Raw genomic sequence first — 24098 nt, forward strand, 5'->3', positions numbered from 1 at the left:
GACAACTGTCAAACGTGCTACTCAGCAAGGTACACGGGGTTCAGACATGCCGTGCCCCTCCTGCCCCTGGACCTTGGCATGTGCTGGTCCCTCTGCCCAAAACACCCTTTCTTCTCTCTGCACAATCAACTCCTGTTCACCCTTTGGACCCTAGTATCTCAAAAGTGTCACTTCCCAGGGGACACCTTCTCTGCCCTCCGCAGACCATCCAGATCCATTTACAAACTTGCTGCAAATGTACCTTACTCCAGGGCACTTATCACCCTGCAATTCTGTATTTGCTGATTCTTTATATATTTTCCCTGCTCTCCCTTCCCCACTGCCATTAGCCCAGATGCTGCCAGAGACACAAACACCCCATTGCCCAGCGCCAAGCACAGCGCCTGCCCTGTCGGTGCTCAACGTATCTGGTGAGTTGATTGATGGGTTCACTTTCCAAGGCAGCCCCAAGTCTCCACCAGCCTGAAGCTCCATGGCTGTGGGGTTTTCTCCGTCTCTCCCTGCTGGTCTCCTGCCCTCCCCAAGGACCCCCGCCCCACATGGCCCTGCTCCTGACATGCCCACCCAGCCCGAGTCCCCTGAGGGACGGGTCACAGTGCCCCAGGTCAGATTCTGCTCATGCAGGATATGGGGCTGGGGGATGGCAGGCGGCTGGCGACCTCAGGGTCACCCCCTGGCTTCCCAGGACCCCCCCCACCCCGGAAATGGGAGGTTTCCTAGGACCAACAGGGGAGTCGGGGAAAGGAGCTGAGGCTGAGAAGAGGGGCCCAGAACCCGGACATCCTGTCTTGATGGCCAGAGATGATCTTGAAGCCCCATAAAAGCTGGAGCCGTGGAGGCGGCCGCACCACCGTCCCCACGCGCTGTGGTCTGGAGTCAGGAGCTGGCGAGATCGATATCGTCCGGGAGCTTTCAGCTACAACTCCTTTCTGCTGCCAAGTCTCCCGGGAGGCCTGGGGAGATGGTGGGAGGAAGCGAGGGGCCAAGAAAAGGGAAGGAAGTGCATATTCCCAAAGGGCCTCAGCCCAGCAGGAGACCAGGGCCGCTGGGTACTGGGTGGTCTCACTGCTCACACCGGCCCTCCCCTCCGGGATAGCTGTTATCTGTTTTACAGATGAGGACACTGGGGCCCAGAGAGGGAAAACACTTCCCCGAGGTCCCAGCAAAGCAGAAGCAAACCCAGCAGTGCCTGTTCTGAGGCGGGCACTGTCCTGGGCAGGCCACACCGAGGGGGCTTTGCTGGGGTCGGGCCCAGCCCCGTCTGCACTCTCTGCTCGGGCTGGGAGAAGGGGCTCTCCCAGGCTGTGCCGGCAGCCACGCCCAGGATGGAGGCAGACAGGTCTTCTGCAGGCCTCCTCTGACACCTGCAGGGACGGGAGCTCACTCCTCCCAGAGCATCCCTCTGACCGCCGACCTCCCTGCAGGCCTCACCGATGCTGGTGTGGAGCCCAGAGAGTGCTGACTCTCTTGTCCACGAGAGGCCATGGGACCTCGGAGAGCCAGCATCCCATGCTCATCTGCCTCCTCTTCTGCAAGCCAGGCTCTCCTGGGGCCTTCGGGCACTCGAGGCTCCAGCCCATAGGCCCTTTTCCACCGACCCCAGTTTGCCCACGTCCTGCTGGGTCCAGTGTGCCCCAGGCCTCCAGTGGGTCTGACCCACAGGACCCCCATGGGTGCCGTCTCTGCTCCTCTGATGGTGCTGCTTGCCTAATTCATGCAGCCAGGGGTCAGCTCACCATGGGGGCAGCTCCGCCCATGGCTGGCCTGATGCCCCTGGGCCTGAGTCAGCTGGCTCGACCCCAGAATGTGGGCAGGAAGGAGGCAGGAAAGCAGACGCCTACGTGGAGACACAGCACAACCCAAGGGGCTAGATCTGTGCATGCGTGCGTTCGTGGGTATGTGCGCATGCACGTGTGTTCGTGTTTACGTGTGTGCATGGACCATATACACACACACATGGATGCATTTGGTCCATACCTACTGTCTGTGTTTTAGAACCAGCCGCATCTCCGCACATTTTGAACTTCTTAGAAACTGTTGAGACTAATAATCAATGGATGAGGAAACCCCAGTTCTTCAAAGGGGAAGGCAGAGTTTCATTTACTCCCCGTGAGGAGACAGTTCAGAGATCCGGGAGTTGGATTTTCCAGGACCTTCCCTCCCCCACTGTCCACAGGCCCCGTGAGAGAACCTTAGCAAGACTCCCACAGCTCCTCCTCCCCAATGAGCTCTGCCCTGCGCGTGCTCGGGCCAGGGCCCCGCCTACGTGCAGGAGAAGGGACCTTTGGGCTGCTGCTGAGGCAAGAAGACAGCATTCTCCCCCAACAGGAGGAGAGACAGGGGAGGGCTGGTGTGGGGATGCCCCAGACAATCCAGAGGGCACTTCTTCCGGCTCTGCCCTCCTCCTGGGCCACTCGGCCCCGGCCCCCTCCAGTGGTGTGCACGCACCCCGCCCTGGGAGACTCGATCTGAAGAGAGCTCTTACCCCGCCGCCCTGGGACCCTGGGGAGAAGTGAAAACTCCTGGCGCCCTGGCTGGACGCAGACTGATTCCCTCGGTTGCTGGGGTGGGACCAGGCCTCAGGACTTTGGGTACCTTGGAGCTGAGTGTGAGAAGGAGCCAGAGGAGACTTGTCCCCTCCCGGCCCCAACCCCACCCCTCTGCCCCACCTGCCCTCACTCAGCGGATGCTCCTGCCCCTCCCGGGTTGGACGCTGCTCACATCCTGCACATCTGCTACGACCAGAGTTCCTGCTCGCCAGAGCCAGGCCTCTCCCCTACCTGGCCCTGGCCGGCCTGGGCTGCAGACTCTGAATCCCATCAGCAGGATGGGCGCCCAGGTGAGACCCAGGCCCCCCAGCTCGGCACTCCTACTCCACCAGGTGGCGCTGAGGCAGGCCCTGGCCGAGCATCTGGCCCGCGGGTGCGGCTCCCCACTGTGCAGGCTCCGTGGGCTGGCTGCCCTGGCTTCAGGGCACGTGCATGCTTCCTGGGCTCTCGTCAACATGCAGACTCTGAGCTGTGTGCCTGCGCTGGGGCCAGGGGCTCCATCTTTCCAGCAAGTTCCCAGGAAAGGCCAATGCTGACTGTGCGGGGATCACACTTTGTGCAAGAAATGAGAAGGTCTCTTGCGTTTCTGGTGTGGAAGGTGTGTTGTGAGCACCCACCTCCGCAACCCACGGTCCTCCTGCTGCAGCCCTGGCGCATGTCCTCCTCTCAGGGCCCGGCGCAGCTGGCCCCCGCCCCCTCCCTGATGCCCACCACGTACCTGGAGCCTGGGCGAGGCCCCTTTTTGCCCACCGGAGACCTGGAAGACCCCTTTCCAAACAACACAGCTAGATAACAGCACGGATTTTTCTTTCACTTTATCATTTATAAAGCCATACAATGGATCGCAAAGAAACAAAGCAGCTGTACAGGAGCGACACAGCCTCAGTGTACAATACATTCGTATCCAGGATAAGTAGCATACACCAGGGTTTATACAAGGTGGCAGAGGTTATAGGCATGATGATACAAAATAGAAAGTATATTTCCATCTATATAAATACACAGCCGGGGGCAGGGAGGATGCTGGGGGAGCCTGCTTCTCCTGCAGAGGGCCTGGGAGACGGGGTGGGGAGCGGTAGGGAATTCCTTACACTTGTTTCGAATGACACGTCAGAGGGAGGAGAGAAACGCAGCGTGCACACACCGAAGGGCTTTCTCTCTCACACACAAACCAAACATGGACACACAGGAGAGTCTCGAACTGCTTAACACTGCCTGGGAGGCAAACCTGGGACGTCCCTCTGCAATCCCCTCGCTGCTGGGAAGAGCCCGGGACGGGGAAGAAACAGAGATGCTCCCACACTCCCGACACCTGAGGTCAGAGGAGCCCCACCCCGTGTGCCCTATTCCCACCCTTGCCATCACCAAGATTCCACCAATCGGGGGCCCTACAGGCCTCGCCTCCTGATTCCTTCTGCTGCTGGGTGATACTGAACTTGACTTCGCGTTGCCCATCACCTCCAACCCAACCCCTCAGTTCCCTAAAGAGACAAGCAGATACACACACACATACACCCACACTTGCACACGCGCGCACACACATCCTGGGTTACCACTGGCCAGGGGACTCTAGTCTCAGGATTCCGGGGCCTCCAGGAATCTGCCCTCCCACCTGTCCAAGGACCCCGAGTGTGGGGAGATGCAGGGACGGGAAAGAGCCCCCAGATGGGGCATTGGCCCACTTGATCTCCTAAGGCATGTCCTGAAGCTGGGAAAAGCTGAAGAAGGGGAGGAGGCCAAGGAGGTGGGAGTGGTGGACAAAGGTCCGTGGCACAGATGTTCCACTTACAGACTCCTCCACACCCCAGACGGCATGAGGGGCCTGTCCAGCCTCTGCTCGGGCCACCAGGTGGGGCAGAAGAAGGCTCCCTCCTAGAAGCCCCTTTATAGAAGGATCGCCCTTGTCCAGCCGCTGCTCCCTGTCACGGTCACACGGCCACCAGGCCCCACCACCCCTATCCTGCCAGCCTCTGACATACCAGGGATTCCTCAACACCCAGGCAGAGGAACCCTAGCAGCCCGTAAGCCTTTGGAGCTGCTGTAGGAGAGGCTGCTCCAGTGAGAACCAGGGTCCTAAGGCCTTTCCCAAACTCAGATGGGACGTACGGCTGGCTAGATAAAAGAGCCAGAACACAGGACCGCACAGCAGAGGCATTCCAGTCAACTCCAAACAGCTCACTTCCTCCCCGTTTCCCCTCTGGGGTCACCTCTCCATTGTTCCCAAGCCCAGTCCTCCCCGCTCGTTCCTCCTGGGAAAAGCCACACAGACCTCACTGGGCTCCCCTCCCTGCTGATCAGAGAGATGTCACTTCCCAGCTCCGTCCCTCCGGATGCCATCCAGAGGCCCAGCTGGACAGCTAGAGGCAGGCTGGCCTGGGGCAGGGACCTGAGCCTACCCGGGGCCTGCATCGCTGCATCGCAAGCCCGCCCTACCTCTTGCCCTTTCCCGCCAACTTTTCCCAGACACTCCCTGCCCGCCTGTTTTCAAGACCAGTCAGCACTCTCCTGGCTGACAGACAGATTCAACAACAAACAACAGCAAAAAAGGTAGAGGGAGGGAAGAAAGGATAAACATTTATACAATAATAACAATAATTATTAAAAGTGCTTTCTTTTAAAGGAAATCTTTGGCAAGAATATACTGCAGTGCTGTGGGGTGTGTGTGTGTGTGTGCGCGCGCGTGTGCGTGCGTGCACAGACCTAACCTGCAAGACCCGGGAGGGCTACGCTGTCTTCCCAACCAGTGTCTGACGCAAAGGCAGGGCCGCTGTGGGGACGGGGGCACCCTGCCCCCTCGTTCTTTGGAAAGGCCAAATTCAGGGAAACCACTCTCTCCAGAAGGATGCTGGGGAGTGAGTGGATGGGCTTCCCAGCACCCCTGGGTCCTCCCCGCAGGCTCTCGCCCAGCTCAGGCCTGAGTGCAGTGGGCTGGCCGTGCCTGGGCGGTGGGCTGCAGGTGGGTGGTGGGAAAGCATGTGGGAAGGCTGACCCCAGACCTGGCCCCGGGTCTGGCTGCCAGAGGTCTGCGGCTCAGCCCGGCCTCAAGCGTGGAGAGGGCATCCAGACCAGGAGGAGAGAGGCCCGGCCATCCAGTGGGAGATTGAGACATTCACAGAGGAAGCAGGGGGCACCGCCTTCTGTCTGGGAAGAGAGTGGGGTGAGGGAGGGAGTGAGGAGAGAGAAGATGGGGTGTCTGGCTTGAATGCCTCGGAAGGAAGAGCATTCTGGATAACCTCGGGCACCAGGCACAGGTGTCAATCTTTGGGAATGGGGGGCTGCTCCCCACCTTCTTCAGACACTCTCCTTCCCAACTCCCTGATGCCCACACTGATACAGCTTCTTGGAGGTGAAAAGACAGAGAAGTCGCACATGTCACCCACGCCCGCCACAGTCACGCACGTTGCCCACAGGCTCACCTGCTCCCTCGGACCCACGGTGAGGGGGCGGCTCCCCTCTCATCTCTGGGAGCTGACAGCCAGGCTGGGCTTGCCAGGAAATAAGGGAGCCCCAGGGGAGGGACCACGGGGACCCTCCCCACCGAGGCCCAGAGTCTAGGGCAGGCTGAGGCCCAGGTGAGGAGCCCCCAGCTGCTCCAAGGACAGAGGCCCCCACATTTCGGGCCTCACTTATACATATAAAGGGGGTGGGGATCAGCTTCTGCCCAGGGAGGCAATAAGGCAATATGGGAAACAATAAATACTTCTTGTCAATTTACCTATTCTTTTTTTAACCTTTTCTTATATTTTATTAGCTTACAGATTCTGTCAGTATGTCTCACATATATATTATATATATTTATATATCAGTACAAGGCCTCTCTCTAGGGGACCCCCACAGGCCTAAGAAGCTATGCAAGAATGGAGCCCTGGTGAATTTTCCCTGCCAGCTTAGACCCTTGCCTGGTGGGAATGGGGTTTCGCGACTGCCCAAATGGACTCAGCTGTTTGGCCTCTGCTCCACGGGCAGCTCGGCTCTGCTGGGGAGACTGAGGCAGAAGGGGGAAGCGCAAAGCTTTGGTATTGTCGGCAAGCCATATGGGGTACAGGTGGCAGCCCCCAGCACTCTGCTGATGTCACCCTGGGCAGCCCAGCAAAAGTCAGACCCACAACACCTGCAGAGGGAGCACAAGGATGGGAGGCGTCTCCCCTGGGCCTCACCCGGCAGGTTCCCCAGGGTAAGTCCCGACATGGGGAGCCTACAGGACAGCACAGGGCAGGGCAGGGCAGAGCAGGACAGCTCGATGCCCAGCAGCCCCAAAGGCATCATGCAGATGAGCAAGTCTGAGATAAGGCCGGCGGGGCCCAGACCTCGAGGAGGGGCTGAGGGCTGGGAGCCGGCGGGAGCCACCTGCCCATCTCACTGCAGGGCCACACACCTGGGGAAGACACCCGGAGCTCAAGAGCCACTCTTGCTGATGGCTCTCATCCCCAAGGCTATGGACACGCCTGCCCCTATCTCCTTGAACCAATGCTCCAGCCTCTGGGTCAAGGCAGAACAGGAGTAATGCTGCAGAGTGGCCAGACCCCACTGGGGTCTTTGCAGAAGAGAAGGGGCTGGTGGCACCCAGGGCCACAGGTGCAGGGACCAAGAGAGAGTCTGTCACCCATAATCTTGGGTGTTCCTGGGGAAGACAGCTTATGTCCCTCTCTGCTGCCCTCTCACCCCAACTCTGACCTTCTTTGGACAGTGTGCATGTGTGTGCACAAACACATGGGAGCTGGACAAGTATATCCGTTTCTAATTCTGGCTGAGAGGCAGACACAAATCAGTGTGTGAGCAGGTGGTGCGGACATACATATACCGCATACATAGCACCCACACGAACTATGCATTGGAGGCAGAGCAGAGACACGCAGGGGCCTCGGGAATGAGACACTTCCAACAGCAAAAGCTGATGTCCCCTGCTGGCTCTTTTTGGTTTGGCAATCTACCCTAGAAGTGGCCAGAAAAAGACTCGCTCAACTTGATTTCTTCTTGCAAAGCGGTTAGGTTAGGGGGACAGAGCTTTTCCATTTCCCCCCAAAATATGGACCCCCAGGAGGCTGGGTCAGTCTCCTCGGAGGAGCTCGGCCTCCCAGAGGGAGACGGGGAGCTGGGCGGACCTGGTTGGTCTGGAGGCTTTGGGAGTTTCACAGTGTCCATCTACCCAGGGGAATCCGAGTTATTCTCCTCCGTCTCTTTCTCTCTCTCTCTCTCTCTCTCGCCCCCTCCCCTCTGCATTTCACTTCCCTCTCCCCACATCGCACTTTCTTCTCTCCTTCTCCAAAATTGGCCCAAAGTCCTCCTTCTGGATTCAAGGGTGGTCAGGATTCATGGGTCCCCTCCCCACGTGCCCCATCCCCACGGCCAAGGCCCGGGGCCAGGGACGGGGCTCATCTCTTCTGGCCGGCGCTCAGCATGACCTTGGAGACGAAGTTGACAATGGCGGAGGCAGGCTGGTTGGGGTCAAGCTCAGCGAAGAGGTGGCAGGCGTTGTCCGTGGTGCTGCCCTGCTTCCGGGCCACGAAGCCGAAGAGCCTGCAGGGGCAGGAGAGGGGTGACAGGCATGAGGGGGCAGCAGGGACCCCAGGCCTTGGAGAGCCGCCCAGGTGAGCGAGCTCATCTTCAGGCCGCCACTGCTCCCCGTCTCTCCAGTCTCCCTGAGCGTCGGGGACTAGGGTTGGAGTGGAAGAGAGTCCTCTCTTTTGCACTGACAAGAAAGCCAAGTCCTGGAGACGACAGTGTCATCTGTCTCAGGGTGGACATAAATTCCTCCCTGGGGGTACAGGGGGAGGAGGCAAATGACAAGACTGGACAGTAAGAGGTGGGGATGAGACCAAAAATAAAACAGGAACATTCTTAGACGAGTTTCTCAGTCCATCCCAGCCCCACCCCTACCCCTCGGCTCTTACCCAGGATGCACAACACAGGAATAAAATGCTGCTTGCCTGTCAAAGGGCTTGGCCTTCTCACACACCGGGAGAAGGTCAGGGAGACAAAAGGACAAGGGGTCACCACCCTCCACCACACACAGACATTTCTCTGGGGCTCCAGAGAACGGGAAGGGGAGGGGGGCCTCACACCTGTTCCCCCACCCCTACTCCCTCCATCGAGCTACTGGAGCGACCTGGCATTCTCTCCGTGCAAAACAGAGTTAAAAATATGAGAGCAGAGAACAGAATGTGAGCTCGGGTCCCCTCCCCGCCGGGCACGTTGCTAATTAGAGCGAGATGGGGAAATCAGGACAGCTGGAGATTCCGATGGAAACCCCTGTCCTAAGACTGGACCACAACAGCTAAAATTAGCAAAGGTGGGTCCAGCTTGCCACAGCGTGCCCCCATGCGTGTACACGCACACACACACTGGGCTTCCTACAGCGTTGTCTCCCAACTTTGTTTCAGGGACTGCCTGGGACAATCCCGTCAGAGCCTGGGGTAATGGTCTGCTCAAGACCAGCCCCCAGAACCACCTTCCCATGGGGCTTGCTTGGGCTCCTTGGTGCAGTGACAAGCGATAAGGGTGGAAGGAGGGAGTGGCTCCGAGCTGCCTGCGTGACAGCACCAACCCTGGCTACCTGGTTCTGCCAGGATGCGAGCTTGCCAGCCTCGCCGGCCTAAACACTGCCCGCCTGCCCTCCCCCGCAATGTTTATTTCAGCTCCACGCTCCCAAGGCCGGTTCAACAACAGCCAAGTCCTTGCTCTGCTTGGGGGAGTGGATGCAGGCAAGAAACCTCAGGCTCCCTGGGCAGGAGGAGCCTTTGCAAGAACCTGAAGACAGGGGCTGGCCCTGTGGCAGAGTGGTTAAGTTCACGTGGCCCGCTTCAGCAGCCCAGGGTTTCACCAGTTCGGATTCTGGGTACAGATATGGCACCGCTCATCAAGCCATGCTGAGGCAGCATCCCACATGCCACAACTAGAAGGACCCACAACTAAAAGTACACAACTATGTACCGGGGGGTTTGGGGAGAAAGAGGAAAAATTAAAAAAAGTTTTTAAAAACAAAGAACCCGAGGGCAGTGCCTCCTTAAGTTCGGCTGAGGCATCTTGCTGGCCTCGCCCTGGTCCTGGCCCTGAGCTCTCCTGAGCCGCCACCCCGCCCAGCAAGGCTGAGCATCAGAAGGAACTCAGCACAAAACCCACTGCTGAACGCGGAGCAGGCTTCCAGGCCTGGGAGCACCCGACTCCTGTCCCTGACCCGTCTCCCCGTCTCTCTCCTCCCAGTGGTGAGTGAACTTCTACAAGTAGGAAGCTCCAGCCCCCTAGCTGGTGGCAGGGACTTGGCCACCCTAATGACCCCGAGAGCCAGGAGAAGGCGGAGGTCAGTGTGAGGCAAGCTTTGAGAGGCTGGACGCCTGGGTCCTCCTCTCAGCTGGGCCGCTAACCCTTACGTGACCTCAGGGAAGGCGAGGTGCCCTCATCCCTCTGGACGCCCCCAATGCTCACTGTGCTGACAGCTGTCAGTCCCATTAATTCCTGACTCAGGTGGCCTCACTGTGCGTCCTCCTGCCTCTCCTCCCTGCCTCCATCCTCTTGTTTCTTCATTGGACAAGTATTTATCAGCCCCCGCCATGTGACAGTCCCGCCCTCAGGGAGTCTGGAGGCCAGGCCTCCCGCCCCCTAGAAATGGTCTCTCTCCTGCCCCCACACCCATTTCTACCTGTCCAAACGGTACTGTCTTTTAAGACCCATTTCAAACCCAAGTCCTTTCCCCAATCTCGCCCTGCCCAGCCGTGCCCCCTCTGTCACACCCACACACGTGAGCTGTCCCTCTTGGCAGCGCTCACCCAGCAGCAGTTTTAATTTATTTTTTTAATAGTGAAAATTTTCTTTTTCTAAAACAATCTTATATATAAAGTCTGCATATATAAAGGTGAAATCAGTATTTATGGCTCTAAATGTACCAATTCAGCAGCATAACATCGACCTATTATAAGTCAACCAGTGAGAAAAATGGGCTGTTTGGAAGAGCCCAAGAAAGTGCTAGAATTATAGACAGTAGGAACAGTCTATGTCAGCTTCAGGACCCAGGTTATTCCTGCACTTTGTGTTGTTTTGTGATGTTGAGAAAACCCTGGTTCCTACTGATAAACAACTGCAGGTCCTAACAGGGCTTTTCCTCCCTCTTTACAGCTCAGGTGCAGCCTGAGGACCCAAGGGTTCCTTGGGACACAGTCTGAAAACCACTGTAGCACGTCAAGTGCTGCTGACACGCATGCCCCACCCACTGTGCCAGGGTCAGGCCCCACTCTGAGTCCTCCCGGGGCCGAGTTCTCACAGGCACTTGGGAAATGCCAAACAGATGGAAGAGTCGACCAAAAGGCCCCAGGGCCGCCCCTGGAATTTGGACTTGCTGGGCTCCCGGCATCCTGAGGAAGAGGTGGAGCCCAGCCACACCATTCACAGAAGCCCACCCACAGGGCAAGAACACAATCAAGGAAGCCAGGACTGGGGCAGAAAAGATCGTCTGAACAACCCCACTGCCCTTGCCTCCAGTAAACTCGGCTTTCTGTCCACTTCCTCAGCTCCCTGCCGGGCTTGTCCTGGGAGCAGGAAGGTGACAAGACCAGAGGCAGGAGACGGCAAAAGACCTGGCTGCCTGTCAAGCTTTTCTCCAAAGCTGAGCGACCCTCACTGTCCTTTGCCTCCCCCATGGCCCACTGCCAGATTCTAACCCTGACCCCGCTCCCCTGTGCCACAGAGCACAGAGACCTGCCAGCTGGGTGGGGGAGAAGCCACACTTACTTAGCAGGGGCACCTCCTTCCGTCTTCATCCACCTGCAGAGAGAAAGATGGCACGGTGTAAACTCCGCCTTCTCCCCCAAGCCCAGCCCTGGGTGTGCCCAGACCTTCCGGGGAAGGCAGCGGAGGCCCTGTTCCAGGGGGATGGGAGCCTCCAAACCATGGTGGGGAGCCCAAGGTGGAGAGAGAACACTGTGTCTGGCCCCCAAGGAGCTTTCCCCAACATGGAGAGGAGGAGCAGATTCCAGGGGGGGACACAGCAGAGCGAGTGGAAGCAGACATGTGAGTCCCTGGGAGGAGCTCCAAATTTGTGGCGGGGAAAACTCAGAAAGATGCCCAGTATAGTTACTCAGAGTCCCACACACACAGGCAGATCTTTAAGCTGAACCAAGACTACACACACACACACATGCACACACACAAGCTTGCACACACACAGACTTCAGTGTTCCAGAGCCAGCTGGTGGTGTTTACAAGAGACTTACTTTCTCTCCTGTGGATCCAGGTCACAGAAGGTGACAGTGTTGAGGGGGTAGTGTCGTCTGAAGAAGAGCCTGTGGCACAGACATTAGATAAACACAGTGAGTGCTGGAGTGACTGCTCTTCTCTACCCACCTGCAGGTCAGGCCACCATCTGTGGCTGTCATAGGTTAGCCTGGGCTGCTCACAGTGGGAACATAATCAATGCACAGGAACAGAGAGATGTGTCAGAGAAACACGTCCCAAATGCTGGAGGCTAGTAAAAGAAGGAAGAAACTGGCACTGAGGAAGGATAAATGGAGGGAGCCCGGAGGAGGAGGGAAAGGGGCTGGGGGACATGTTAAGAGAGAGCCTGAGAGAAAAGGCTCTGCTCTAGAAAGCAGGTGATTTTATCAATTGCATTTGCAGGTGTATACTCAACAAAGGCATGTCTGTAGAGGGATGGATGGATGGACGGATGGGAGACTGATGGATGGATGGATGGGTAGATGGATGAGTGGGTGGATGAATGGGGGATGGATGGATGGGTAGATGGATGAGTGGATGGATGGATGAGTGAGTGGATGAATGGGGGATGGATGGATGGGGAGATGGATGGATGGATCACTGGATGGATGGGAGATAGATGGATGGGTCGATGGGTGGATAGACGGGTACAAGGGATGAATCAATTGGTAAAAGAGTGGGTAAGTGGATGCATAAATGGGTCACAAAGGGAGAGCCCAACACAGAAGCAGGCAGAAGAGTCTTACTTTCTCTGGTTGTCAGTCAGTGTAATTCCCTGGGCAGAAACTTTGAAGTGAACAATAGTGGCGGTTGGTGTGGGGTCAGCAGCCAGTGTCTCAGAAGTGGCTTTGGAGATGGCCTGTGGCCCAGTGAGTGACTCCATGTCCACAGAGTTGATGAAGAGCACGTTGCAGGCTGGAAGAAACCCACCCAAGGAGGAGTCATGGGGGCTGAGTAGGTGGGGACAATCCCCAGGTCCTCTCCTCAGGAGAAGGAAGCAGGTCAATCAGGCTAGCCTCAGGCCAAGGCATCTGCACACAGACATGCGGACTGCCCAGAGAGATCTGAGTCTGGGTGACGTCCAGCCTGCCCCTGCAGGAGGGGACAGGGTGGGGAAGAGGAAAGGCCTGGGTGGGGACAGGCTGGGGCGGCCACTCACCTGCCCCTTGCTTCAGCAGGTCAGTGGTGGAGTTGGCGGGGCCTGAGCTATCTTTGGATTCATCTGTGGGATCTGAGACAAAAATTTAATTCAGCTGGTGATCAAAACTCCAGAGCTGGAAAGAAGGACAAGCTTGGCCGGGCCTAAGCCCGGCTCTGCAAACACTGTGCAATGGATATGCTTTTCATAACAGGCCTGGCGGTCGGCACGTGTGCGTCCAGTCTGAAGGTTCAGTGATTAAGTCCAGCACACTGGCTGGGAGCTCTGGAGTCCAACAGAGCTGGCTTCAGACCCTTGCCCCAGCACGTGCTAAGTCTCTATAAAACGCAGAGGATGATGACAGCACCCATCTCACTGGGCTTTTGAGATGCTCCACGGCCAATGTCAGCCCGGTGCTCGGCATAAAGCAAGCCTTCAAGTGACAATTGCTGCTGTTCTGCATTGACGCCTCTGTGTAGAGGATAAACGCCCCGGTTCGGTAAAGCATTAACACAGCACAACCACAATTTCAATATTAATAAGAACTGAGCACTGTTTATGCCAGCGTTTCTCAGTATTTGGCATGCAGGCTTATTCAAATACAGGTGGCAGGGCCCCACCCCGAGTTTCTGATTGCAGGGGCTTAAGAAGATCTGTATTTTCAACGAGTTCCCGAAGGTGCTGATGCTGCTGGCCTGGGGACCAGACTTTGAGAAACACCGGTTTCTACAACGTAAATATCAAACAGCTTTATAATTGCTGAATTACTTTGGTAAAGTCCATAGAAATACAATTTAATCAGTGCCTAAATTGTGTGGTTAATAATGCTATTTAAGTTGCATTTGAACTTTTAAGCTAACAATGGTAGTCAATTACCATTAATAATTCAATGAATTGAATTGGATACATAGAAACCGTCAAATAAGCTTGGAGGTTTTACGTGTGGGCATAACCCCAGGAGCTCCAAGGGAGACTGGAAGAACGTCTGAGGGCCACTTCCGAGTATCCCATTATTGAACAGAGAGGGTAGGGAGAAGGCATCCCAGTTGCCAGTTCCTAGACCTCAAGTTCAGGGCTGGACATGCTCCCCTGGTGCGGGCGCTGTGTATCCAGGGGCTGGGCGGCAGAAGGCTGTGCTGTGAAAAGTTTGGGGCGTCCACCTGCCACGCCCCAAGGCTGGGACACCTCTCCGAGGGAAGCTAAAATCTCCTTTGCAGGCCCTGCTGTCTCACTCGAAGTTTCGCCCTGTCCTGAGGCTCTTGGTTTCCATTTTAATTTCCCACAATCAAAAGAGGGCTTGCTCATCCCCGTCACCTCCATGGCCCCTCGGTCAGGGAACACCCTCTCAGCCACGCAGACCAGAAACTCCAGAGACATCTTGGCACCCCGCTTTTTCCTTCCCACGCCGTACAGAGCCCCCTCTTCCTCTGAGAGCTCCCTCCTCTCCATTCAACCAACCTCCAACCCCTGGGCACCCCCATCAACCAAATCCGTCTTCCCTCCCCCCTCCCTCGGCCCTGTCCACGGATGCCCAGCTCATCCTCTGGACACGATCCTCCCCGTGACTGCCTCCTACTTCCAGTGCATCCTCTGGGATGAGGCTTATTCTGAGGATTCAGGATCAGTTTCTTAAAGCCTCCAGAAAATGTTCCAGAACAATCTGGCAAGTCAATTATGTATGTTCCCAGAGTCAAGCTTTTAAATGAACTTTACCCTTTTTTTTTAATAGAAAAAAAAAAAGAGAGAGTGGTTTTGAGTTTCCCCAGATTGGCAAAATGATCTGTGTCCTCCAGCCCTGGCCCACGTTCTGGAGCAGCTGGCAGGGCTGAGACGCGGATCCAGGGTGCGCTCGCGGATCTAGGCGTTTCAGGTTCTTACCTCGGTTTGGAATGACCAGCCTACAGGGCAGAGCCAAGGGGATGATGGAGTGCTGGTAGACCAGGGCGGACAGAGATCCTGCGGGAGGGAGACGGCACGTCAGGGGCAGCAGTACCGGGAGCCGCCCCACCCCACGCTGCTCTCCAGAACCTTCAGCCACCTTATTACCTTGCCCTCATCCCACTGACGAGCTGAAAATCCCTCCCTCTTTGTTGGAAGGATCCAAGGGAGGAGACTCCAAAGGCTCACGCTAGTCCTAAGATCACCTAACCACTTCCTTTGAAGGAAAGTTCCTCCTGACATCTCTCCTACGTCTCTCCCGTGGCCGGGGCCCCTCCCGGGACAGTGCAGGGAGGCCTCAGAGAAACGTGGGATCGAATCCCAGCTCCGGCACTTACTAGCTGTCTGTTCTTGAGTAAGTCTATCTTCCATGAACCTGTTTCCTCATGCGCAAAATGGGACGATAACACCTACCATGTGGGGTTGCCGTGAGCCCAGAAGTAACCTGAGGTACCTAGACAGTGACCTTCACAGGGTGGGTGGTCAAGAAAGGCAGCTGTGGTTGCAGATGTTATTCACATTGTGAGGATACAAGTCTCAGTGAGCGGGACCAATATAGGGAGGAACCTGGCAGAGCTAAGGAGCCACCGTGCAGAGGAAGGGAAGCCACCGTTCCTCCTCTCTGCTGCGTCTATGACGAGGGGACTGGCAGAACTGTGACAGCGGACTTGAGATGGGCCCGAGACACCGGAGACAGGCGGGGGGACAGCTCACCGAAGTTCGGCTCATTGGGGCACCCTTTGAGCTTGACTCCTCTGGGGCCGGTCTCTATCAGGAAGTGCCTCACCAGCTCATGGGTCATGTCCCCTGGGATGAAGAGAAAGACATGAGGACTGGTCACGTCTCATGGCGTCCTCCCACCACCTCCCAGACCGCTTCATAACTTCCCCAGGGCGGGGTTGTGATGGGAAAAGCGTCATAGGGGTCATGTGGCCAGAAGCCTGGAACGCGGACACCACCACTCCGATCCCACCCAAGGAAACACAGTCAGAATCCCAGTAATCTTGCTTCCCTGTTCTCTGATCCCAACCGTCACCAAGTCCAAGACTTCCTTATCTGAAGACTGACTTAGCAGGGACCAGCCCCCGCGACAACAGAGACCTGCCCAGCCTCTGGGTCCCTGCGGCACCCCAGGGTCTGAAGAGCCTGCACCGACCGCCTAGTCCCGAGGCCCCGCTTGAGGAGACAGCGGTACCTTTCTTATTCTGCTGCATGATGGTCGGTGGCGGGGAAGACACTTTCATGGCCAGCCCATAGGCTCCTCGGAAGGAGTGGCTGTCCCGGATGATGAAGGCTCCGGGCTCCTGGTCCTTCAGGAGTGCGATGGCTGAATTGGGAGGGGGGCGGGGGGAGAGAAGAGAAAATAAATAAGCAATTGATGGCCCTGGGTTTACTTAAGTCTCACCAGGCCCATCAGATTCTCTAAATTCAAACTCTCCTCAGGGTCCTCCTACACTAGAGTTGGTAAACTTTTTCCATAAAGAGCCACATAGTAAATGCTTCAGGCTTTGCAAACCATGCAGTCTCTATTGCAACTATTCAACTCTGCCGCTGCAGCCTGAAAGCAGTCACAGACAGTGTGCAAACGCACAGACAAGGCTGCGTTCAATACAAGTATTCACAAAAACAGGCAGCAGTCAGGACTGGGCCCGGGGCCATGTCCCCCTGTCCTACACTACTTTCCCGGGGGCCTGAGGCTGGCCTCATCTCCATCCCCACAATCCCAACTTTGTTTTTTCTGTAAAATATGCAACAATCTCCCACGTCACGCAGATGGAGAGCCGTTTCCTATTATCTTGGCTGATCTTTTACTTTGCCCTGGAAAACTGAGTCTTTCTTGCTTTTAAGGATCTTTCAAAGGGGCATCTACGACCACTGCTTCTGCTGCCCACGCCTCACTGCAGGGAGGTGCCTCCTGCTGTCTGACCTTGATCCCAGGCCCTCCCTGTGACCGCCACCTACAGGGCAAAGGGGAAGGAGCCTGCTTAGGATCCTCGCCCAGGGAAGACGCGGCGGCAGCAGCCAGCTGTGACCGCGGAGGGACCCCAGGACCCTGGGTGCGCCCGGCACTCACCCTGCTCCCTGGAGATCTCAGGTTTGTACCAATACTTGGAAGTGTCCTGGACGAACTTCACCTTGGCCCGCGTCTCGGGGCTGTTGTCTAAAAAAGAAGGCAAGGAAACGGAAGTGTTATGGGTTGAATTGTGTCCCCGAGAAAGATACGTTGGAGTCCTGACCCCTGGTACTGTGACTGGGATTTTCTTGGGAAATTGGATCTCCACAGATGTAACCAAGTTAGGATGAGGTCGTGCTGGATGAGGGTGGGCCCCAAGCCAATGTGACTGGTGTCCTTACAAGAAGAGGGAAGGAGACAGAGACACACAGGGAGAGCGCCGTGTGAAGGTGGAGGAAGAGACGGGAGTGATGCGTCTACAAGCCATGGGACACCACGGACGGCCAGCGACCACGGAGAAGCTGAGAGAAAGGCCTGGAACCGACTTTCCCACAGAACTTCCAGAAGGGGCCAACCCTGCCAACACCTTGATTTTGGACTTCTGGCCTCCAGAACTGGGAGAGAATAAATTCTGTTGTCATAAGCCACCCAGTTTGTGATACTTGTTATGGCTGTCCTAGGACACTAGCACAGTGTCCTCGTGTTCTCAGACATCAGAGCACGGCTGAGGGGGCCTGAGCAGCTTCCTCATCCTCTCCCTGTCTCCTGCCGACCACCGTGGGTCACGGAGCTGCTTCTGTCGGAGGGCCCAGCACAGCATTCTCCCTGAGACGACTGAAGCCCTACTCCACCCCATCAACCCTTTCTCCAGAAGATTCAGCTAAGCCCTCCCTGCAGCTTTCCTCCCACAGGCCTAAGCACCCACCTCCAGCCTCTTCTCCACAGGCTGAATCTCCCGACTTTATCAGAACAGCCTGGAGGATGAGGGCAGAAAGATGCGTTTCTGTCCACTTCCCCCAACCCCCTCCTCACTCCCCTTATGGACAGCCCGTGTTCTGCATCACCTGGGACAAACTGAGGAGGGGCTTTCCTAGAACCAAGAGGCCATCTACTGCGTGTCATGCACCCCACTTTTGGGCAGACAGCCCCAACCCAGGCCCTTTGCAGACCAGGGATGCTTCACAGAACATCAGCTTCTGGAAGGAGCTCGGAGAGCTTCCGGTCCAACTGCTTAACTTTACAGTGAGGAAGGTGAGGTCTACACATCTCCTCTCCTTTCTGCAGAGAAAGGCTGGAGCAGAGGAAGCCTGGCTGACGATGCTGCAGAGTTCAGGGAGCAGACCAGAGATGGGCCGGGCTGTGTGTCTAGGGCCCAGTCAACTTCAACGTGTCATTTACACTCTGCTTGGATTCTGGGATGTCTCTGGAGCTAGTGACGGGGGAGGTCAGCTCCTTTGCTGGCAGCTGTGCATGGAAGAGGGCCTCCAGGCGAGGCGGCGGGGCCGTGCGACTGCTGGGAGCTGCCTCTCTCTGCTGTGAAGCCCCAGGCCCCAGCTCCTGTTGGGACCTGTGTCATGAGCTGCCAGAGGCGGCTGCAGCCCCATGTGCTTTCCTGTGTTGACTTCAATAGCTATTTTAAGCAAGGAAGATGGTGGGAAACAGGAAATGTCCCCACTCTAGAAGTTTCGATCCTCCAAGGAGAGAGGCTGGGAACCAGATGTCTCTGGTGGGCAGCAGGAAGTCGGGGTGGGCGGGCTGGCTCTAGGTGTCCCAGTTTCACAGGCCCAGGGCAGGACCTGGGAGGGACACACTGAGAACCAGGCAGCCTGGGCCCATCTGAGGCTAAACACTCTACATCTTCCTCAGATGCCTCCGGGCCCCATGCCTGCTGTGCACAGTCAGGTTGAAGTCTGGCTGAGAAGCTGCAGACCAGCTGAGGCCCCGAGCTCTGCGTTCGATGCTGAGTCCTCTAAGGGGGGCAAAGATGCCAAGTTCCGGTGGTGAGTGGAGTCAGGGTGCGAGCCTCACGGGCTTCGGTGAAGCCAGGTGGGTAGAAACCAGACTCCAGAGGAAACGCCCAACCCCTGGCCTTGGCCCCTAGCACATGGGGCTGCCAGACCCATTATCAGCGATGTGCACACAGTAGGCAGGAGAAGGTGGGAACAAAGGGCTGGCAAAAGGCATGGAGGTCCTGGTTTGAAGGCATATTTTCGAGGTTACGCTAAATCACGATAACCCTCAAGATATGGAAACGTGATGAGACAACCCCAATAATGCTTGAAGAGCACTAGCTGAGGGTGGCATGGGCCTGGACTGAAGCCCGGCTCTGCCGTTTCTTATCTGTGTGACCCTGGACAAACGGTGAGCCTCTCTAAACCTCAGTTTGCTCGGGTGTAAAATGGGGTCATAATCCCTACTTTGCCAGGTGGCATGGGATGAATGAACAGTGCTTAGCTCAGAGCCTGCACACAGCACGTGCTCAACAAGGCATAGTGGCTAATACAGCGAAGATAATCATAACAGTAACGCCACCATTATTATTACTTGCAGCAGCAGCAGCATCCACACCCTCATCACCTACCACAATCACTGTGCATCCACTTTGAGGATGGCTCCAACTCTCGTAACACAGAGAAGGAAACAGGCCCAGAAGCCAGTGATCCCCCCACCATTGCCTGCCAAGCAGATGTCAGAACAGAGACCAGGACAGACGGCCTGACTCGTGAACCTAATCCGTCAGCCAGAGAGTGGAAGTGGAGGAGGGGCCCACCTGGCATGGAGTACTTGGAGAAGTCAGGCAAAGTGTGGGAGAAGGAGACGGTGCTGCCTCCACTGGGACTGGACATGCCGCTGGCGACAGGCGAGGAGGACACCTTCCCGTTGACCGTGGCGTAGTTGGGGAGGCTGCCCGCTCGGTCTCCCACCGACATCCTCCGCTTCTCCGGCAAGGCTGGTGTTGGGCTCCCTTGCCGGAAGGCTGCTGAATCCGGCGACGGGGAGGTGGCAGGGCTGCTCAGGCCGGGGTAGAAGGCAGGGGACACAGGGAAGGAGGGCGTGGAAGGAGCCTGGTAGCCGGAGGCACTGCTCTGCCGGGACAGCGTGGGTCTCCGGTCCTCAGGGGTAGAGTAGCCGCCATAGGCCACGTGCCGGTCCAAGCTGGGGCTGCCGGGAACCACAGACCCAGAGCCTCCCAGGTGCCGGCCCAGGCTGGGGCTGCCGGGGCTGGCTATGGCATTGCCATGGAGACCGGAGGCAAGGTTGCCTTGATGGGCCCCAGGGTGCCGGCCCAGGCTGGGGCTCCCTGGAGTGGTCACCACGTTGCCATGGAGGCCTGAGGCCTGGTGGGCCCCAGGGTGCCGGCTCAGGCTGGGGCTCCCTGGAGTGGTGGCCACATTGCCGTGGAGACCTGAAACCTGGTGGGCCCCCGGATGCCGGCCCAGGCTGGGGCTCCCTGGCGTGGTCGCTGCACTGCCCTGGGGGCTGGAGATGGTGTTACCATGGAAACCAGTTCCTGGTGGACCCATCACCTGGCGGTGGCTCAAACTGGGGCTGCCAGGGGCAGCCATGCCAGAGTTGACGGCCCGGCGGCCGAAGCCAGGGCTAGGGGGCGTGTTGGTGCCCACTGTCCTGTGGCGTGCCTGTGGGCTCCCGGGCACCGTGTGGACGCTGGCCACGCTGAACTGAGACGGGGCCTGGCTTTCCGGGGAGCTGAACTGCTGAAGTGAGTAGTCGGGGCTGCTGTAGCTGCTGCCCACGGTTGCAAGAGGAGAAGGGCTCTGGAAGCTTCTCTGGGCTGAAGGGCTGGGCTGGCCCAGGCTGCCGGAGCGGAAGCCAGAATCCAGCAGAGGCTGTGTGGGTGTCCGGCGGCCCTGGTCACTGCTCTCGCCTGATGGGAAACTCCCCACTGAAGTGCTGGAGAGAGGGGGCAGGTGGAGACGTCAGCAGACGGCACCAAAGGAAGGAGAGGCTTTCCCTGAGCACTCGTCCGCCCCCAGCCACCAATGACGACAAGAGCTCCATTCACATGCCTGGGAATGTACATTACCTTATGGAACCATCAGAAGAAGAGACTGAGGCCCAGAGAGGTTAACCAACAGGCTTGCAACCACACAGCTCATAAAAGACCAGGGTTTCAACTTAGCTGTGTCTGATTCCAAAGCCCACGATTTTCCCACTGCACCACACTGACTCCTGAACCCCAAGGAAAGCGAGAAGGTCTCCTGTTGAACTGAAGGTGGCTGTCTGGTTGTCACCTCCAGCATCACAGAAACTGAACACTGGAGAGGGGGTCGAACGACTTGGATCCTGTTCCTATTGGAAGTAGTCCCACCTTGACTCAGTTTCCCCAGGTGTGCCGACATCATCTTTAGACACTGAGAGTATTAGACTTGGGCTTTCACTCCTGGGTAGCTCCAGAAAGCAAAGACAAGGCGGTCTTACAGGAGGAGATTTCGGCCTATTCTAAGGTTCGCTTTCCAGCCACTGTATCTGGCCACTGATGGAGCAAGCTGCCTTGCATGATAATGAGACACCCGTCACTAGCAGCATTTAAGCAGAGGCTGACCAACCTCTTGACCTGAATGTTGTGGAGGGAATACCTTGAACCGGGGGGTTAGATTAGATGGGCTCAGAGGTCATTCCCAATTCTAAGACTGATAAAATTCCATTCAGAGAGGACTATCTCTGGGGAAACAGCCACAATGACAGGTTCTCCTATGAAGTTAAGGACAAGTCCTACAGCAGGACAACGCAACGGCCTGTGAGGTGGGAAAGCTGGATTTTCTGCTTGTTAAAGTTTTCCCACAGGGAAAACAAGGGGCTGGGTTAGACGACCTGGATTCCCTCCAGATGCAACCTTCTAAGTGTGGATGAGATAACAGGAGACACGACGGCCGCCAGGGCCTTGCCTGAGCAGCAGCTGCAAGGAGGGAGCAGCCAGGCTCCGCACCAGGAGGCCTGGGGAGTCCTTACACGAGGCAGGGGCCAAAGCCTGGGCGGCAGGCTGGGAGAGTCTCCAGGCTGGCCGGCCCCACCCTGGGTGGGTCAGATCAGCCCAGGGCCCCTGGGTGGTGTGAGGGGTGCATCCAGGCAAGAGCCAAGGGCAGGGAGAAGGTCAGGGGCCGCGACTAAGTCTCCCTCACAGCCCAGAAGGGGCCAGAGTGGAACGCCACTCCTGGGTCCAGAATAACCTGGCCCCTGAGGAACAGGGGGAAACTGAAATGGAATTCTGGAAGACAACCCCGGAGGGGGAACGGTAGTTTCCTGAGTCCTGAAAAGAGGCGGCACGAGGGCAGGAGCAACCTGAGTGAGAAAGAGCAAACCCTTCCTAACGCCAGGGGCCCCCAAGCCTCAGTGGGGGTGGCTGGGTGGGCAGGATGATCCCCTTTCCTTACAAAGAACAGGCTCTCCACCCAGAAGCAGACCTCCTGGTCCGGAGGCTGGGAGGCGCAAGGTGGGCTGGGGGCACGCTTGGCTTGAGGTTTCAGAATCCTTCGAAGCCAGAAGAAAACTGCCCCTGCTGGCCCCGCCCCCCCCCCCCCCACCCTGACCTGGGGTGAGGCGCAAACACCGGGCAAACTCAGCCCCCGCGGCCTGGCCTGCGGGAGTGTGAAGGGGGCTGGAGAGGTTCCGGGCCCGAGCGGATCCCAGGCTAGCGAGGGCAGCGGACATGGGCAGGGATGGTCAGCCCAGGGTCTCCCTTCCCGGGGGCAAGTTCCAGCCAGGGCAGGCTACCCGGGCCTCCTCCTGTGCCTGGAGCCCTGCCTGAGCTGATCCCAGCCTCCCCCTCCGGTGTCCTCTTCTCCTTCCCTGTCCTACAGCCTACACCCCAGTGAACAGCTCCCCACTGCACCCCAAACATGGGGCCCTCTTTGGAGCCGCCTCCCTGCCAATCCAGGGCCTTCCTCTCCATCTGACCCACTCAGAAGGCCAGCTGCCCAGCCACCAGACACGCCTCCTCACACCCTACAGCCACCCTTCTGCAGCTGCCCGCCCTCGACCCCACACAACCAACACGCCACTCCCGGCCCTCTGTCCTGGCTGTGCTGTCCTGCCAGGATGTCCTCTCCCTCCTTCCTCACCTTTCAACATCCTGCTCATCCTTCTGGCCTCACCGCAGATACCTCCAGCCCCCAGAAATCCCCTCTGCGTCCCTGGCCAGAAATGAAGGCTCCTGCTCTGACTCCAAGTCCTTAGCTTACGCGTCCACACTGGCACCTCTCACTCTCATCCTGGGACGGGCGGGACAGTAACGCAGGTCTGGGGGCTAGATGCGTGGGCCCCAGAACCACACACCTTTGGTCTGAACCCTATTTCTGCTGCCATTTAGGACTCTGAGCAAGCTACCTCACCCCTCTGTGCCTCAGTTTCCTCTTCTGAAAAGTGGACATGACAATAGGACTTACCTCAGAGGATTGCTGTGAGGATTAAATAAAATAACCATACAAAGCATTCAGCAAAGGGTCTGGCGCACAGGAAGCACTCAGCACAAGGCAATTACTGCCACCAGACTTTGAACTCAGGGGACAGACTGCGCCTGGTTCATCTTTCAGTGCGGTCCGGATGACGGAATTCAATTCGGCCTGGGAATTATAGCTCATCCATCCCCATGTTCCCCAAGGGATTGGGCACTCGGGGGATGCTTCCCCAGTGTACCCGGAGGAGCCGGTCTCCCAGGGCCAGCAATCTGGATGCGACGAGGCAGGTCCCAGAGGCCTCACACATGCTGTTCCAGGCCTGATTCTCATCCCCCATGCATCCCTCCTCCCCACGTACCTGTCGGCGCTGAGGATGGGGCTGCTAGTGGAGAGGGGGCTGGGGGACACAAAGGAGCCGCACAGGGTCCCGTTCCTCAGGGGCTCATAGGCCTGAGCGGCGGGGGCACTAAAGCTCTTGGGCTCAGGATCCTGAACTCGGGGCCCAGCCACTGCCGTCCGCACCACCGACTCGACATAGCTCCGGGGCTCTGGAAGGGGCGAGAGGACAGAGACTGAGCCTGGACCCTCGCGGCTGCAGTGTGGACCCCAACCAACTTGCCAGGGAACCACCTTCCCAGAGCCCACCCTGTGGAGACAGCCCCAAAAGGACAGCCAAGCATGCAAAGGCCACTTCTCCTGGGGGTCCAGCTGCCACACCCACCCCTCTTCCCAGGGTCCCGGAGAAGCTGCGAGAGCCCCCACAGCCCCCTCTAACCAGGCCTTGCTCAGCAACGCTCCCCAGAAATGGACCCTGCTCTGCCTCCGAAGGTGGCCGTCACAGAGTCTTGCCTCCTAGAACTGGGATGCCCGTCCGTGCCTGGCACCCCCATTAGCTGCTT

At 57.5% G+C, this 24098-nt stretch overlaps 1 protein-coding gene across 44 annotated transcripts in view; it reads right to left on the minus strand.

Moving 5' to 3' along the window:
• Positions 1-3349: 3349 nt before the first annotated feature.
• TNS1 (tensin 1) overlaps positions 3350-24098 on the minus strand; it is a 206661-nt gene continuing 185912 nt past the window's right edge. For 43 of the 44 annotated variants that reach the window (XM_070270468.1, XM_070270454.1, XM_070270452.1 and 40 more), the window contains 11 exons: positions 23558-23747; positions 19554-20695; positions 16904-16990; positions 16025-16156; positions 15544-15636; positions 14770-14847; positions 12913-12984; positions 12500-12668; positions 11753-11821; positions 11271-11303; positions 3350-8066 (listed from right to left, as the gene is read on the minus strand). In XM_070270468.1, coding sequence (XP_070126569.1) covers positions 7922-8066; positions 11271-11303; positions 11753-11821; positions 12500-12668; positions 12913-12984; positions 14770-14847; positions 15544-15636; positions 16025-16156; positions 16904-16990; positions 19554-20695; positions 23558-23747 — 2210 coding nt within the window. In that variant the 3' untranslated portion in view covers positions 3350-7921. The remainder of the gene's footprint in view (positions 8067-11270; positions 11304-11752; positions 11822-12499; positions 12669-12912; positions 12985-14769; positions 14848-15543; positions 15637-16024; positions 16157-16903; positions 16991-19553; positions 20696-23557; positions 23748-24098) is intronic. The other variant, XR_011439835.1, reaches the window with a different exon arrangement.

Source organism: Equus caballus, chromosome 6 (genome assembly GCF_041296265.1).
Source record: "Equus caballus isolate H_3958 breed thoroughbred chromosome 6, TB-T2T, whole genome shotgun sequence".
Taxonomy (NCBI): Eukaryota; Metazoa; Chordata; class Mammalia; order Perissodactyla; family Equidae; genus Equus; species Equus caballus.